This window comes from Lutra lutra, chromosome 8 (assembly GCF_902655055.1).
Source record: "Lutra lutra chromosome 8, mLutLut1.2, whole genome shotgun sequence".
NCBI lineage: Eukaryota > Metazoa > Chordata > Mammalia > Carnivora > Mustelidae > Lutra > Lutra lutra.
This window is the reverse complement of record NC_062285.1, coordinates 119,165,412-119,183,186: the sequence shown is the minus strand read 5'-3', so window position 1 is coordinate 119,183,186 and position 17,775 is coordinate 119,165,412. Positions and strand designations below refer to the sequence as shown.

General features: G+C 39.8%; 1 protein-coding gene across 2 annotated transcripts in view; it reads left to right on the top strand.

Moving 5' to 3' along the window:
- The window catches only part of LOC125106157 (uncharacterized protein C3orf20 homolog), a 134,849-nt gene that overhangs the window by 89,256 nt on the left and 27,818 nt on the right, over positions 1-17,775 (top strand). For both annotated transcript variants that reach the window (XM_047739816.1, XM_047739817.1), the window contains 3 exons: positions 5,313-5,472; positions 7,425-7,650; positions 14,972-15,269. In XM_047739816.1, coding sequence (XP_047595772.1) covers positions 5,313-5,472; positions 7,425-7,650; positions 14,972-15,269 — 684 coding nt within the window. The remainder of the gene's footprint in view (positions 1-5,312; positions 5,473-7,424; positions 7,651-14,971; positions 15,270-17,775) is intronic.

Sequence of the window (17,775 nt, the reverse complement as noted above, 5' to 3'; positions counted from 1 at the left end):
TGTTTCACCTGGGGCAGAATTGTACCACCCTTGCCAGGGGTGGCCAAATAAGTAGCTCTGGATTGCTCTGTGTGGCTTTTGTTGCCTGAAGGCTTTCCTTGCAGCTTTAGAGGATGAGAATGAAAATGGTGGCCTCCCAATCTCCAGCCCCAGAGCAGAAAGCTCAAGGCCCCATTCCTCAGTGCACCCTCAGGGAAAAGCAGTTGATCACTCCTGTCTCCCTGGTCTCTGTCCACACTCCATGTTCACCCATCCTGTGACAGAGCCTGTCTATCTCAAGCACACGACCCCATTTTGAGTCTCCAAACCCTGCAGACTCCTGTGGCATGTACCTGTGCCACTCCCACCCGGGGGGTAGGAAGGGGTCTCCCTGCAGTTCTGCCACTCTCTGAGCCCCTGCTCTGCGACCAGTCACCTGACCATGCCAGGGTTTGTGATATATACAACTCTGAGCTGAGAGCCCAATCCTGGGCTTGCTGATTGCAGCCAGCTTCCTCGCTCCAATGCCTGGGAACTCTGCCCCACTCAGGCATCCGCAGTCTTCCTGTGATCCTAGGGATCCTGAGACCACACTGTCCCACCTAGGATTCTGTCCCACTGTGCCACCTGAGCACCTTCAGGTAGAGATACCCCTCACCAGTGAGCAGACATCTGAAAGTTCTGATTTTATGCTCCACTACTATGTCATTTTCTGATACCAGCTTATGGAGGTTCCCTCCCCCACAGTTTATCTTCCAATATAGCACCTCAGATTCACTTCTCCATACCTCCTACCTTACAGAAAGTGGTCACTTTTCTATTTATACAATTGCATCTATATTCTTAGATCTCCAGTTGAGTTCACAGGTGTTCAGAATGATTTGATAGCCATCTAGCTGAATTCCTTGGACCAGACAATACTGAGGTCTCCTACTCCTCTGCCATCTTGGACTATCTAGGACTCCCAGTCAGAACTTTCATACACTGCTGGAAGAAATATAAAATGGTACAACCAATATGGAAAATTTTAGCACTTCATAAAATTAAAGTTATATCTTCCATGTGACCCAGCAATTACATTCCTAGGTATTTACTTACTCAAGGAGAGTCACCTATTTTAACATAAAGACTTCTACATGAATGTTCATAGAATCTTTATTCATAATTTTAAAAAACTGGAAACCATCCAAACATGCATCAGCTGGTTACTATTACATATATATACATTGGAAAATCACTAATAGAAAGGAATGAGCCACTGCTACACAAAAACAGATGAGCCTTAAAATCATGCTGAGCAGAAGAAGCCAGACATGAAAGAGCACCCGCTATATTATTCCAGTTATGTGAAACTCAAAGATCTTTTGGAGTCCAGGGGGGATTGCTTGCAAAGGGGAAGGAGAGAAATTTGGAAGATGTTGGAATTGCTCTGGATTTTGATTGTGGTGTTCACAGGGGTATACATTTGTCCAAACTCATCAGAAACATACTTTAGTGAGTACTGTTTATTACATGTAAATTATACCAAAAAGGTTGATAAACCATAAAAAAAAAAAAGACTTCAAAAAAGAGGCAGGTTCAGCATTGGGTCAAGTAGAAGAAGAGATCTGTAGAAGAGTCACACTTTGAACATCAAATGGATATGGCAAGGGACATGAATTTGAAAGGACTGTGATATGTTGGCAAATCATCTGATTATGAGCCCTTATTCTTTGAAGTGGTACAGAAAGGGGAAAGCAAGGGGCTTTTTCATGTTATTTTATTCTTTTTTTTTTTCACCCATTTGTTCTTCTGGCTCAGTCTGTTAATTATACAAACTCAAAGAAATAATTCCTATGGAGTATATATTCCTATAGGAGAGGCAGGATGGTTCAAAATGTTTAGGTTCATATATTACCTCTTTGGTAATACATATCTAATCATTTGAAAAAAACACTTCTGCTTTTACATTTTCAAAAACTTACTTCTCACAGATGTTGGTCATGCCTATGAACCATCTAATTTCATCAATTCCATATAGAGTCTTTCCCTGTTAGCAAATTCTGGGTTTTAGCCAGAAATTAGAGAATTTTGTCAATTTCATTCTATTAAAAGAAAACATCTAGAGAAATTTGCTTTGGTTGTGATTAAGCAATTCAGTAAACATGTGATGGGGAGAGACTTTCAAAAGCAGGGAACCAGTGCAGAGAGTTTTGGTATCTAAGAGATTTTTTTGAGTAGAAAAATGCATTCACTTTGGTTTTGAAATTAATATTCATTTTAATTGAAGTGACTGATTTAAAAACTCAGTTTGCATTGTTTTAAGGCCACCAAAATCTATTTTATCTATATATTCTACTAAGATAACAATTGTCTCTACCTTTCCTTGATTAATGTTTGATTAACTGAAATCTAACTGACTATATCTTCATAAACAATTAGACTCACATACAACTTAATGAATAACAATCTCATATATTTTAAAGTGTATTTATATTTTTAATATATTTTGCTTCCCTTTAAGTACCTCAAATGTATATTTATTTATAATCCTAAACAAAATATTCTCGTTAATTTTTGTAAAGCAAATAAAAATAAATTGAGGGGAATCTCAAGTTCTCTTAAATATTCCAATTATTTTTTTGAACTTAGTTAAATTATCTTAAACCTTAAAACTTAATAATCACAAATTCTAAAATCAGTTGACTCAATTTAAATTGAAAGCCCAAGTGTAATCTCTCAGATTCTCTAATTCCTCAAAATTTCTTTAATATTTCAAACATAACAAATACATAAGATTATCCCAATGATTCAAAATTCACTCATACACTTTAAAGTTTTAACATTGTCAGATTACTTTATCTCTCTATTTGAATTCTAAATTTTTCTAGGGATTATTTATTTGCCAGGTTTTTGAGGTTGAGACTCAGAACCAAAGATGCATGTTTTTGGGTAGTTTTTATCAACATCTCAGATGGGTTCTCAATCCTTTTTATAGTCATTATAACAGAAGAGTCCAAATCTGAGTCCTTCTGATAGGGTTGATTTTTCCCAGATTCAAATTAAAATCTTAACTTTACGTCTGATTTTTGTAGCCCAAATTTCTTAAAATTCTTGATAATCCACTTCATTAATCTCTTCCTGGGTCGTTCAATTCTGTACTTTCTTCAAATTCTTCCTGGGTTCTGCTCATCTCTCATATCTTCAACAGGCTCAGTCATAGCATCCAACTGGATAATGAGTTAAGTATACAGTTATGTACAATTTTATATGTAAATATGAAAATGTCCATGGGATGCTTGGGTGGCTCAGTTGTTAAGCATCTGCCTTCAGCTTAGGTCATGATCCCAGGGTCTAGTGATCAAGCCCCACATCAGGCTCCCTGCTCATTGGGAAGCCTGCTTCTCCCTCTCCCACTTCCCTTGCTTGTGTTCCCTCTCTCACTGTCTCTCTCTCTCTCTGCAAAATAAATAAATTTTTTTAAATCTTAAAAAAAAAGTTGTCCATATAATTATGTCTACTTAATGATTGTTTATAAAACTGAATTATCAGTTTTAGTCACATTTAGTCACATAAGCTCATCCAAACCTAAGTAACCACTCTTTATGCCCAATTATTATGAGAAGATCACATATACTGCTCACTGTAACTATATATTTTATTTATTTTTCTCTTAATATCTTTATTTTATTTTTTTCAGTGTTCCAAGATTCACTCTTTATACAGTACACCCAATGCTCCATGCAATATGTGCTTTCCTTAATACCCACCACCTATATTCATGATGTACTTCTCTTTGAAACTTTCCTCTGCTAAGTAGAAAATCAACACTATGAATGTTAAATTTCCTACTTAATCTTTTGCAACAGTCTGTGCTTATATCTAAATGGCCCTTCTGCTATGTTTTAATTATTTTGATTTTGTTTTATTATAGCTGACGTACAATGTTACATTGTTTTGGGGGTACATCATGGTTCAACTTCTCTATACCTTATGCTATGTTCACCACAAGTGTAGCTACCATCTGTTACCATCCAACACTATGACAATATCATTTTCTATGTTTCTTATTCTGTGCCTTTTTTTCCCATGACTTATTTATTCCATAACTGGAAGCCTATATCTCCCATTTCTCTTTGCTGATTTTACCCCATTCCCCATGCCCATCTCTCTGGCAACCATCATTTTTTTCTCTATATCTATAGGTTTGATTCTACTTTTTGTTTGTTTATTCATTTGTTTTGTTTTTAGATTCCATATATAAGTGAAATCATATGGTATTTGTCTTTCTCAGTCTGACTTATTTCATTTAACATAATACCCTCTAGGTCTATTTACGTTGTTGCAGATGGCAAGATCTCATTCCTTTTTATGGCTTCCTAACATCTCATTATGAATATTATCATATCTTTCTTATCCATCCATCTAATGATGGATGTTTAGGATGCATCCATATCTTGGCTATTGTAAATAATGCTGCAATAAACATAGGGTTGCATATATCTTTTTGAATTAGTGTTTTCATTTCTTTGGGCAAATACCCAGTAGAGAAATTTTTGGATCATATGGTATTTCTAATTTTATTTTATTTTATTTTTAAAGGTTTTATTTATTTGAGAGAGAGAGCATGAGTGAGAGCACAAGCAGGGGAGCAGTAGGCAGAGGCAGAGGGAGAAGGGGTCTCCCCACTGAGCAGGAAGGCCAATACAGGGCTCTATCCCAGACCTGGGACCGTGAGCTGAGCCAAAGGCAGACACGTAACCATCTGAGCTACCCAGGTGCCCCAGTATTTCTAATTTTAATTGTAATGATTTACCCACCTAGTTTTTTCATACTGTGAGCTCCTTGAGGATAGGGAGCATGGCTTTTTCTTCCCCATTTTTTGTTGTAAAATATACATCACACAAATTTTACCATTTTAACCATTTTTAAATGCATAATCCATGGCATTAAGTATATTCACAAGGGAACATGACTTTTTTTTTAAGATTTTATTTATTTGACAGAGAGAGATCACAAGTAGGCAGAGAGGCAGGCAGAGAGAAAGAGGGGAGCAGGCTCCTGCTGAGCAGAGAGCCTGATGTGGGACTCGATCCTGAGACCCTGGGATCATGACCTGAGCTGAAGGCAGAGGCTTTAACCCACTGAGCCACCCAGGTGCCCGGGAACATGACTTTTATACATAACCGTAGTCTTAGTTTCTGGCACAGTGCCTGGCCCATAAATATCACTTATAAATATTTGTTGATTGAATGAATAAGCAAATAAATGAATGAATGAATTGATGTTTTATAACCATATAGTAAGTAATCTATATGAATTATAATATTTATATATAATTTCCTGTTTTGAAGCCTTCGAGTTTAACAGACACAATGAAAATAGCTACATTTGATCCTGTAATGGACATAAGCCCTTTCTCCGACATCCCAACAGTTATTAAATTAAGAAGACTACAGAAGAAGATCAAACACATCCTATTTCACTGGCTGGATTACTACAGATTTGCATTGGGTCAGTTATGGAATCCATTGTATTGCTCCACATAACCTGTTCCCATCATTCAGACTTCCAGAAGATCAGTATTTGAATGCCTCTTCCTTCCAAGTTTTCCAAGGTAGTGAGTTTGTAAACTGTAAATCAGTATACATAGAGAGTCTTATCATGGATCCAGGTGATTAGCTGTAGCAAAAAAATCAAAGGAGATCAAAGGAGATCCCTCTTTGGAGAAGATAATCCATTTGATTGTGTTTTCATAAGGGAAGGTGCTTTCATGTTCATATTTTGGATCAGAAAATACTCTTTTTTTAAAAAAGATTATTTATTTATTTATTTATTTATTTGACAGAGAGAGAGAGAGAGAGAGATCACAAGTAGGCAGAGAGGCAGATAGAGAAAGAGAGGGAAGCAGGCCCCCTGCTGAGCAGAGAGCCCGATGCGGGGACTCAATCCCAGGACTCTGGGATCATGACCTGAGCCAAAGGCAGAGGCCTAACCCACTGAGCCATCCAGGCGCCCAGAAAATACTCTTATCCCTCATTATTCACTGTAATTAGGTTCTATAAGGTCTCAACAAACACTGAATTAGCCAATATTGAACCACTGCTCCTAGGAGAAATATAGGGTGAGGTTCTTGTGTATCTCTGGTCATAGCATTTTTGTCACCCTGTCAATACATAACCATATTTTATGTGTTTCTGTCTGGAGATACCTTACTTAATATATATTGTTGAAACATTAACGGTGAATTCATGGCCAATAGCGCTATAACTCATGACTAAACAAAGCTTATTTAACACCTGTGTTTTCTCTATAAGGACCATCACAGCCATCTTGCACTTTGGAATGCTAGACAGCACTTCAGTACTATACTTGCAGTCCATTTTGAACAGCAAAATCACCAACAAAAGGCACAAAAAATGCGAAAAACTTTGGCACTGAAGAGGCCATAGAAAGGATACTTGCTTATGAGATTGGAAGCAAGAAGGCAGAGCATCGTCTTGTTCAACCACAACTGGGAAAATGCAAGATGAAACTTAAGTTTTTCATAGCTACACACATCTACAAGTGACCATGAAAGTGCTGCAGATACTGATTTAGGGTTACAAATAAACTGTAGCTAATAGGCAAATTCACAAGTACAGAATCTACAAATAAGGAGGATTGATTGTAAGCTAAATCCCAAAGAAAAAGCTTCGCCAGTTGAGGAAGTAATTTGCTACTCATGATGGCATAGAGTATCGCAAAAGATTTGCCACAAATGTTTTACACAGAAACTAAGAAATGGAAATCCTTAGCCCTCAGGACAGTGGCTGGGTGGGGTTGATTGAGCCCCTGGGATAGTTGATTCTATCATCAGTTGACAGGTTCAATCTGGGATGGTTGATTCCAGTAAGTTTACCACAATGTGCCATACCAACACATCATATTTTCTTTTGTTTATATCAGATTTTCTATGATAAGTATCTATATGTATAAGGGTTGACAGTTTACAGTTTTCTAGATGATTAAAAAGAAAAGGCTAGGAAGCATTGGTCTATTGCGTGGTCAAAACACAGCCTTCAGAATTAAACAGACCTGTTCAAAGCCTAGTTCTGCCTCTTTCTAGCTGGGTGAATGTGGACTTTTTTGTGATATCATTAAAATAACAGTACTCACCTAAGGAGAGTACTTACTTCAGTTGGATAAGGCATTTAAAGATATCTGGCAAAGATAAGCATAGACAATAAAACTCCCATGGATTAGATTTGTTGGTAACCTAGACATTTTCTGAATTATGCAGATGCTGTGTATGCCCTGGGCAACCAGGAAGTGCATTTAAAATAAGAGAACCAACAGAAGGCACTTCTGTAAGTGGGTGAAGGAGTGTTCAGATTATTGCAACCAACGTAACCCAGACAGCTTAGCCTACTGGCACCTTGGTCCACTAAAGGTTTTCAGTGATGTATATTCTGTTTACATTTCAGGAATAGACTCCATGCACATTGACAAAATGCCCAAGCTTCCAGAAAAAGGGATCAGGAAACAAAAAGTCTCATCAGCAAGATTTCCTCTGAAACAAAGTGCAGAGGAAAAAAATGAGAGTAAGGAGTACCTTCGATACCGGAATACCTTCCTAAAACTGAAAGGTGTCTTTAAGCCTGTGCCTCTCTTTCGCACCCAGAAGACCCCAGGCAGCAATCCGTCCTTCAGGTACCGGCCTCATTTGTCTTAATAATTCATAGTACAGTTTATATTCAAAAGAGCTTCAGATGGATGTCTCATTCAGTCCACCTACAAATGCCAAGCAAGACCTGTTACGTTGCTTCACACAGGAGTGCTTTCTAAGCAGGGTGGGTTAAGGTCTCACCACTTATGTGCTATCAAAGAAATACTTTTCCTAAAAGTGGGACAAATTTATATACCTAGATTCAAGTATCTGAGTTCTCTCCACCCTGCTTCCCAAGAGGAATTCAAATCAATCAGGAATCAAGACTCAAGTTTGTTTTCATCTCTTTGGGGAGCACATATTTGAAACCTGACCCTATATTTGGGCTGAAAACTCCTGACTCTGTGTTTGGTGATGGTAAATGAGGGCCAGGAGTTGTTGCTTCCCTTGCCTTCTTGTACAGTTCTTCTGAGAGAAATGTGTCCTTGTTTTCTTCATCAGCATAAAAAGCCAGGTTCTCTATGCATTTGTACCTCTGAATCTCACTACCAAACAGGGATGCTTCCCACCTTGGGTGTCACCTCCTTCCAGGTCCAGGTGGCAGGGGGGAGGCGAGGGGTGTCGGATGTGGGGGTAGGTTGTCTCTACACTGGAATTCACACTGAGTAGCAGTGTGAAAATCCCTAGGATTTCCAGTCCTAGTACTGCTTCAGTAACATTATTGAAAACAATAAATTTAAAGTGGCAAATGCCATGAGGTAAATGTTTCTTGTATTTAAAGCATAGACAGAGCCACCTGTGGCTCAGTCGGTTAAATGTCTGCCTTCGGCTCAGGTCATGATCCTGGGGTCCAGCCTCACGATGGGCTCCCTGCTCAGTGGGAAGTCTGCTTCTCCCTCTCCCTCTGCCCCTCCCCCTGCTCATGCTCTCTCTTTCTCTCTCTCTCAAATAAATAAACAAAATCTTAAAAAAACAATAAACAAAGCATTGGCAGCAGACTTCAAAAATGCCACTAAACAAGCAGTCCTACCTGACACCTGCACATGGGAATTCATTCAACCAAAAACTGTCATCTGCCGCCTTCCAGGCATGTGGCAGTCAACAACACAAAGACTTGGTCCCTGTCCTCCAAAGACTTCAAAGTATTAATGAATACCATTAATCAATGGAAACTAAGGAAGTAGGTGCTATCAGAACAGAAGAGATAGAAGGCTGAAGAAATTTTGTGGAAAGAGAGAGGTTTTTTTTTTTAGAAAGGATTTTTTTTCCCCAGGAGCCTTTGAATAAGGTTTTTAGTGATTAGGAGAATTGGGAAATGCAAGTAGGGAGAGCTGGTACTCCAGGGGGAGATGTATAATAAGGACGGTGATGGTTCTAATAATGTCAGGGATGGCTAACATTTATTGAATACTCACTAGACACTAGGTACCGTGCAAAACACTGTACCTACAGGATTTAATTGAATTCTCATGACACACCTAAGGGGTGCAATTATAATTAAGCCCATGCTACCCTCATCACCTTGCAAAGACACAGCTGGTGAGCAGAGCAGGGATTTGAGCAAAGGCATATCGAGGGGCCAGTGCAGGCAAGTTGGAAGAATGTTGAGCAGTTTGGTTTTCCTGGTGCTTAGGGTATGGAAAATAGGATAACCAGGATTGACACCAGATCCTGGAGGGCCTTGACCCCAGGCCAGAAATGGGTACAAGTAGCAAAATTAACCAAATCCTTTAAAATCCGCAGTGATGCAGCAAACAGACACTGTGTGAGGCAGGCCTAAGATGTTTATTCAGACTTTTAAATTTCCTGTGAAAAGTCAAAACCCAGTCATTTCACATTTAAATGTAGAATTACTTTTATGACTCAGTTATGTGTTGCAATGATATCTGAAGAGATTAATATTAATTCAATAAGGGCTCCATTTATTTCTATAAAAACTTAATGGAAACTTTTAAATCTGCAATTGGACTCCAAATAAATCTTGAAATAAGCATAAAGGCTTAAGCACCATGAATGAGAAAATCCATCTTCCATGCATCACTTCTCTATATGGGTTTCATGCTCTAGTTCAATTTCCAGACAAATCCTGTGCATGGAGGACAGGCTGACACCAGGCAGAGGGAAAACAGCATAACACCCTGATAACACGCTAGCAGAGAACATTAGCTATGAGACTTCAGCAATTGCATACCTCTCTAAGCCTGTTTCTTTATCCATAGAACGGGGATAATAAACCTACTTCACAAGACTGTGAAAGAATTAAATAGGATGAAGCATGTTAAGTTTTTAGCACCGTCCACCATCCCATAATGTCCAATGTAAGACAGTTAATATAAACCAGCCTGTTAGTGAGAAAATATACTATTTTATTGTGTGCTTAAGAAATTCAGATTGACTTTCTATACCTGTCAATATTTTGGGAGTCTTTGAATTCTTTTCTTTTTTAAAAGATTTTATTTATTTATTTGATATAGACAGCAAGAGAGGGAATTCAAGCAGGGGGAGTGGGAGAGGGAGAAGCAGGCTTTCCGCTGAGCAGAGAGCCCAATGCGGGGCTCGATCCCAGGACCCCAGGATCATGACCTGAGCTGAAGGCAGATGCTTAAAAACTGAGCCACCTAGGCGCCCCTAATTTTTTCTCAATTATTTTTTCCACCATTATTCATCCTGAGAATTCTTTTTTTTTTTTTTAAGATTTTTATTTATTTATTTGACAGAGAGAGAGATCACAAGTAGATGGAGAGGCAGGCAGAGAGAGAGAGAGAGGGAAGCAGGCTCCCCGCTGAGCAGAGAGCCCGATGCGGGCCTCGATCCCAGGACCCTGAGATCATGACCTGAGCCGAAGGCAGCGGCTTAACCCACTGAGCCACCCAGGCGCCCCATCCTGAGAATTCTAAACATCCCTGTTTATAAGTGCTTTTTAGATTTGTTCTATTATTTTAATTCTGTCTAGATCAAATCCATCTTCTCACTATTGATTTTTAGGTTATCTTTGTTAGAATTAGCTTTCTTGATATGTTTTCAGATTTTTGACTCTAGGCTCATCTATCTGTGGTGTATGTGCATGTCTGTATATTGAGTGTACTTTGAGTGAGTGCATTGTGTGTGTGTGTGTGTGTGTGTCTGTGTGTGTGTGTCTGTCTGTCTGTCTGTTTGCCCCTCCTGCCTGGTGAGTTTTCAGTTGCCCCTACCCAGAACTCCAAGGCTTCACTGTCAAAATCAGGTCCAATTATGGTGGGGTGGCATCCTGCCCCATGAATATTAGGAATGTTGTAGACCAAGTCCTCAGGCCAGCAAGCAGCGTGGTTTAGTCCTGGTTGACAGGTACACTAGCTGATCCATCGGAATTACTCAGGGATGCTCAGAATGCCTCTTCAGAGGCCCTGATGTTGGTGTGCTCCATATTTACCTGTGAGAGGCTTCGTAGACAAAGGTGGGGATGAAGAGTAAGTGGTCATGGGAAAACAAGAGGGTGTTACTGGGGCTGGGACCTCTAGTAGCCTATTCTTTACAGGATGGAGATCAGAACCTTCATTCCAATCATTCCTGGTTTATTTGATGGTAACTGCATCCTGCTCTCAGAGCTCTCTGCTACTGTGCAGCCACTGGCAAAGGTGGTATTCTTAGGTCTCTTGTCCCCTTATCACTCATATTGTGTACCAAATCATGCATGCTAAAAGTTGTGTGTTTTTTTAAATCATGTGTTATTTGGGGTATAAGGTAACTAACTCTAGATATAACATTAATATATTTGAAGAGGAAAAACAAAGTGGGAGGATTTGCTCTACCAGATTTCAAGACCTTTTGTGGGGGGTGTGCCTGGGTGGCTCAATGGGTTAAGCCTCCTTTGGCTCAGGTCATGATCTCAGGGTCCTGGGATTGAGCCCAGCATCGGGCTCTCTGCTCAGTGGGGAGCCTTCTTCCCCACCTCCCACTTGCCTCTCTGCCTTACTTGTGATCTCTCTGTGTCAAATAAATAAATAAAATCTTTGAAAAAAAAAAAGACTTTTTAGGAAGTAATAGTAACTAAGATAGCGTGATATTGGCATCAGGCTATTTAGATCAATCAAACAGAATAGAGAGCCCCAATCAGACCCAGACAATATGGAAATTTGATATAAAACAGAAATAGCAATACAAACCAGTTAGGAAAGAATGGGTTATTCAGTCAGTGGTGGTGGGACAACTGGTAGATAATAATATAGATATAACTGGTAGATAATAATAACTGATAGATAATAATCTACCTACCTATCTTCCTTCTAAGTAGGAAGATTCCTACTTCCCATCATAAACTGCAGGTAGACTAAAGAGCTAAATATAATAAGCAAATAATAAAATATTTAGAAGAAAAATAAGGAGAATATTTTCATCGCCTTGTGGTAGAAAATAAATTCTTAAACCAAACACACACCAAAAAACAGAAACATAAGGGAGAGCGTTAAGTTTAACTACATTAAAATAAAAGCCCTATATACAAAAGAAGGAAAGTGCAAAAATTTCATTGCAGCAGTTTGCAATAGTTAAAAACAGTTGGTTGAACATCTGACTTGTGATTTCAGCTCAGATCATGGTCTCATAGGTGGTGGGATTGAGCCCTGCATTGGTGTGGTGGGGGGGGGTCTGCACTCAGTAGGGAGTCTGCTTGGGATTCTTTCTCTTTCCTTCTCCCTTTGCCACTCCCCACTCATTCCTCACTCCTTTCTTTCTCTCTAAAGTAAATAATCTTTAAAAAAAGAAAGAAAGAAAGAAAGAAAGAAAGAAAGAAAGAAAGAAAGAAAGAAAGAAAGAAAGAAAGGAAAGAAACTACCCATATTTCCATAACCAAGAGGGTGTATGAATTTTTTTATCGTGGACATCTGCCGTTTGTTTTGACCATCCAGCATCTGAACCTACTTTATGCCTAGGGACTCCCTGCTTGCCAAGGCAGAGTGTACTTTCACTATAGATGGCAAAAACTCCAGATTGTTGCTTTCTCGGTCCCCTCTGAAGCTAGGGCCCAGGCACATGACCCAGGTACCGCTAGTACGATAAGCCTGCCCCAGATTTTCATGCAGCTGTAAGGGCTGCCCAACCCTCTAGGCAGGGAGGGGTGTCGGGGGCACAGGGCCCCCAGAGGCTCTCACCACCATGTTCTGGGGCAGCAGGACCATCAGCTATGGCTGTGGTGCCCCTAGTGGGCAAGTTTTACAGCACAATTTGGGACATTTCCCGTGGGTCAGTGGACCCTGCAAGCCTGATTCTTCTACCTTTCCAAAGATTTTCTGAGTTTTTTAATATATTCCTTTGTTTTTGTTTGTTTGCTTAAATTAGCCAGTTTGTTTCTGTTGCTGTCAGCTAAAAACCTTAACCCTGATAGATTATGGATTATGACATATTGGGTAACATACATGAGAATGCATACATCAAAATCAGGGGTAAAATTGGGTGAAATCAGGAGACGTCCTTGGGGCTGTAAGTTGCATCTGAAATTATAAAAATGAAAAAAATATATATATATAGCAAGTGTAGTAAAATACTAAGATTTGATAAAGCAGAGTGGTATGTACAAAGCTATTTTTTCTTCTTCACTTTTTCGTATGTAAGCTAGCACATGAACACACTGATACACACATGTATAGACTTTTATTATTACAAATACAGAACTACTAAGAATATGAAGGTTTCAGAGCAACAGTATTCTCTTGAAATTATTTGCCTCTCTTTCCAAAAAAGAAGATCCATTTCTGAGTGGGTCTGTATTTAAATTCACTTATACACATTATGACAAGAAGGGGAAAAAATATTTTGAAAATAGATCTAGTAGGGCATGAAGGTGAGAACTGAAATAACATTATATTTACATGTGTGGGTTTTCTTATCACAAGGAAATATATAATCATCTTTTCTCAGAAATGTGCTTCTACCAAGGGGAAGCATCAAGACTTTTCGAAAAGCACAACTTCAACAAACATAACTGGGCATTTACCCCATTTACTAAGTTCCTCAGGTTCAGCATAAAGTAAATGAAGCCAATACTGAATATTCTAATGATAATTTTTAAAGAAGACTCTTCTAGTTACCCAGGAATGCCAGGTTTAGTTTAGTTTTTTTTTTTTTTAAGATTTTATTTATTTATTTATTTATTTATTTATTTGTCAGAGAGAGAGAGAGCGAGCACAAGCAGGCAGAGGCTGAGAGAGAAGCAGGTTCCCGGCGAGCAAGGAGCCAGATGCGGGACTCAGTCCCAGGATCCTGGGATCATGACCTGAGCCGAAGGCAGTGGCTCAACCAACGGAGCCACCCAGGCATCCCCAGGAATGCCAGTTTTAAACAACTTAATTAAAATATTTTATTTAACAAATTTCAGTATCACATAAAAATTCCTTAAGCATAATTAAAACTCGCAAGATTTGGTTTTATAAGCCTCATAACCTCCCTAGAAGTTTTGTGGAAACATAAACTTATCCCTACATTACAGATGTTAATACTGAGGTATAAAGAAATCAGAAGATTTATAGTCATGTTGAGAGTTAGTGGACAGAATACAGATTCAAATTTAGCTTTCTGATTTGCATTCTTGCTATTGGCTTACATGGTTTATCTGTTCTATTAATAGGCACCAATCAGCTCAAAAGTATGCTGTAGGTGTTTCATCTCCAGTCAGTGGGCCATTGTAATAGAAAAAAAAAAAATACACGTGTGTTCAAGTTCCAGCTTTGTCAGTTACTACTTGGGTGCTTTAGTCAAATTACTGAATTTTCTGAGCATTAGTTTTCCCCATTTATGAGACTGGAATAAATGGGTATCTCACAGACCAACCTTAATGCATTCTTCTTGCATTTGTCAAACTACAGTTAAGACTCTAAGTCTCATTCTTAGTGGTCAATTACTTGCAATCATTTAGATTAATTAAGTCCTCTGAACATAAGGCTTATATTTGTTTCAGAGCCACAGGTGTTTATGTAACTGAAAAGGTTTACATTCAATTCTTTCAGTGTATTGAAAAGTGTTTTAGCACATTGGCACATAAAGTTCTATCCAGAATTAAACTTAAATGCTTTACCAAAGTAGCCACTTTGGTTTCTTCTAAAGTGATATTCTTTCTGTCCTCTCAGTTCTTTTTTTCTTTTTTTTTTTTTTTTTTTCAGATTTATTTGAGAGAGAGAGAGAGAGAGAGCAGGAGCACAAGCAGAGAGAGGGGCAGGGAGAGGGAGACAGGCAGATTCCTGGCTAAGCACAGAGCCCAACCTGGGACTGAATACCCAGGACCCCAAGATCCTCACCTGAGCTGAAATCAAGGGTCGTTGCTTAACAGACTGAGCCACCCAGATGCCTCTGTCCTTTCACTTCTTTGAACATGATTTCTTACCATTACATTTCTAGGCTTCCTCCTCCTCCCATTAAGAACAAGGATGCATGGTTTGATCCTCAGCTGCTCTGTCCTGTGGTCCTCAGGAAGACATTGTGTGGGCAGGAAGGGGGCACATGCCAGTGTAGCACTTACAGCGTCCCTGAGGTGACAGACCTGGAGTATGATCACCTTATAAGCCACCAGCTGTCCTCCACGGATCAGCTCATTATAGTCCACGTGTTCTCAGCTAGCAACACGGACAAGACTACAGAAGAAATGGCCAAAGTGTATAGGAAACTGAACAGATGTAAAAGCATGCCTTGCCTTCAGGTGAGTGTCATGTGTATTAAGACATATTGTGACTAATGTTTACTTGCGTGTTACATCTTAAGATATGTCCTCAGCCACACAAAGGGCCATGGAGGAATTTCTCCCCCACTTTTTCCATTGAGGTATGACCTTCATATAATAGAGGTCACACATCTTAAGGGCATATAGCTTAATTAATGTTTATGTATGTGTACGCCCATATAATAACCACCCAGATCAAGATACAGAATACTCCCAGGTCCAAAAAAGCTCCCTTTTGCCCTTTTCAGTCAGTAACCCACCTACCTCCTGCCCCTGGGAACCACTTTTCTGACTTCCATCACCATAAATCAGTTTTGTCCGTTTTAGATCTTCATATCCATGGAATCGCAGTGTACACATTTTGAAACACACAGTACGTTGTTGTGCTGCTTTTGCCAGAGACTCGGAAGGTCAATACCAGGCATGCCAGCATCCTCCCATCTTGCCCCCATGATGGACACTACTAACCCAGCATCCTTTTCAGCCGAGCCTAGACCGGGCCCTACACTCCTTTCCCGGACTGCACTGCAAGCAGCCTCTACCAGCTGCCCCGAGTAGTAACTCGTGAAGCCTTTTCCCCACGAGAGCTTTTAATCTCAACACATTTAATGAGTATCCTCTAAGCCTAGTTGATTCAATCACTGTGACATTTTTTTCACATTTGAGCCTTTTTTCCAATTCCATTGTGTCTGCCTATTTTAGGCTTTTGTCACCTCCCATCTGATTCTCTCCAGTGGCCTCTCTGATGAGTTTTCCTGCCCTTGGTCTTGGCGCTCCTGGTATTTGTTACATGTTGCTGGGTGTTCTTTTTAATATACGGACACAAGGGCATCATTCTCCTGCTGACAGTCTTCTAAGGACTTCCCTTCAGGCCAAATCCAATTTCTTTAGTATTACATTGAGGTCCCCCTCCTAGTGGGGCTCTTCCCACCCTGACTGCTCAGTTCCCTGTCCCAAACCCAGTAATAGCCCCAAGGGATATATTAAAGAACCTTTGCAGAGTCCAGGTCTGAAGCTGGTGGGAGCTAAGGGCTTGGGCCACGTCACCCCTCGCGGACATGCTGCCACTGAGTGGCCTTTTAAGATGTTGCCCTAAGTAGCCCTGAACTTCTTTTGAGTGATGTTACAATATATTTTCCAGCCTAGTGTCCCCTATTTGAAACCCAAAGTGAAAATTGTCTTTCTGAATGAGAAGCTTTACTTCCCATAAGAATCTGGTATGTTGGGTGCCTGGGTGGCTCAGTGGGTTAAAGCCTCTGCCTTCAGCTCAGGTCATGATCTCAGGGTCCTGGGATGGAGCCCCGCATCGGGCTCTCAGCTCAGCGGGGAGCCTGCTTCCCCCTTTCTCTCTGTCTGCCTTTCTGCCTACTTGTGATCTCTCTCTACCAAATAAATAAAATCTTTTTTAAAAATTAAAAAAAAAAAAGAATCTGGTATGTTTCCCCTTCCCCAGTGATGGGATTTTTGGTGCCCAAATGGGTTTCTCTTTTCACTTTACCTGAAAGTACAGAGCAAAGTTTTAAACTGAATTATAAAAATAGAGTAAGAACTTGTGGGCCACTTATCTGAAATCCAGTTCTTCTTTTGGATCCAGAGCTTTTGTTTATACTGAAATTTTCCCATCAAAAAATTTTTTTCAATTTATAATTTTCTCTGATACTGTTCTTTCTCTTTTCTTTTTCTTTCTTTCTTTCTTTTTTTTAATGCAGTGTTCCAAGATCCATTGTTTCTCTGATACTATTCTTACTTCCTATAAACCACCTCCAGTCTTTTGCTAAAAAAGCAGAATATAAACAAATCTAAAATGTAAGTTTTGATGAAGGAAATATTATTTCATCTAGCAGAATTGATAGCAACCTTGTAGGAAAGTGACATGTCATTTTGTAACTCTGAATGGTGAAGAAAGAGAATACAGACTTAATTGGCTGGGTACCACAGGGTACCCTACATTCTTTTTTAGGTCATAAAAATGAAGGGAATGTTCCCATACCAGAGACCCTAAAGGAAATACAAATAAAAATGGGGAAGATCGTAAAACATGTTAACACTCACCTGAGAACTCCAATCTTCATCAAAATGGTGGCCTGGTCAGACCAGGGTCTTGGCTCCCACTTCCTTTTCTTTCATTCCACCTAATCAGGGAACTGGGAGGCCTGTGTGATGCTGAAATTGTTAAGCTGCACTTGGATGCTGGCCAGCAATAAGAATTCATGGGTTACTCTGGTGGAAGCATCAAGGGTGTAAACAAAGCTCCTAGAAGGGTAGCCTGAGCCACAGGGGATATGGGATGGGTTCTGGGAGCACAGGGAGCTCTGGTTCTGGGAGTGGCACCCTCACCCTTCCAGCCTGCCCTGAAACCAGATTCCCCTGCCCAGAGTTGGAAGCTTCTTGATAGCAGGGCCCTGTCTTGCTCACCATTGTAGCCCTAGTGCCTGTCCTGGGCCGAATACATGGTTAACATCTACAATGTATTTGTCAAGTGAAT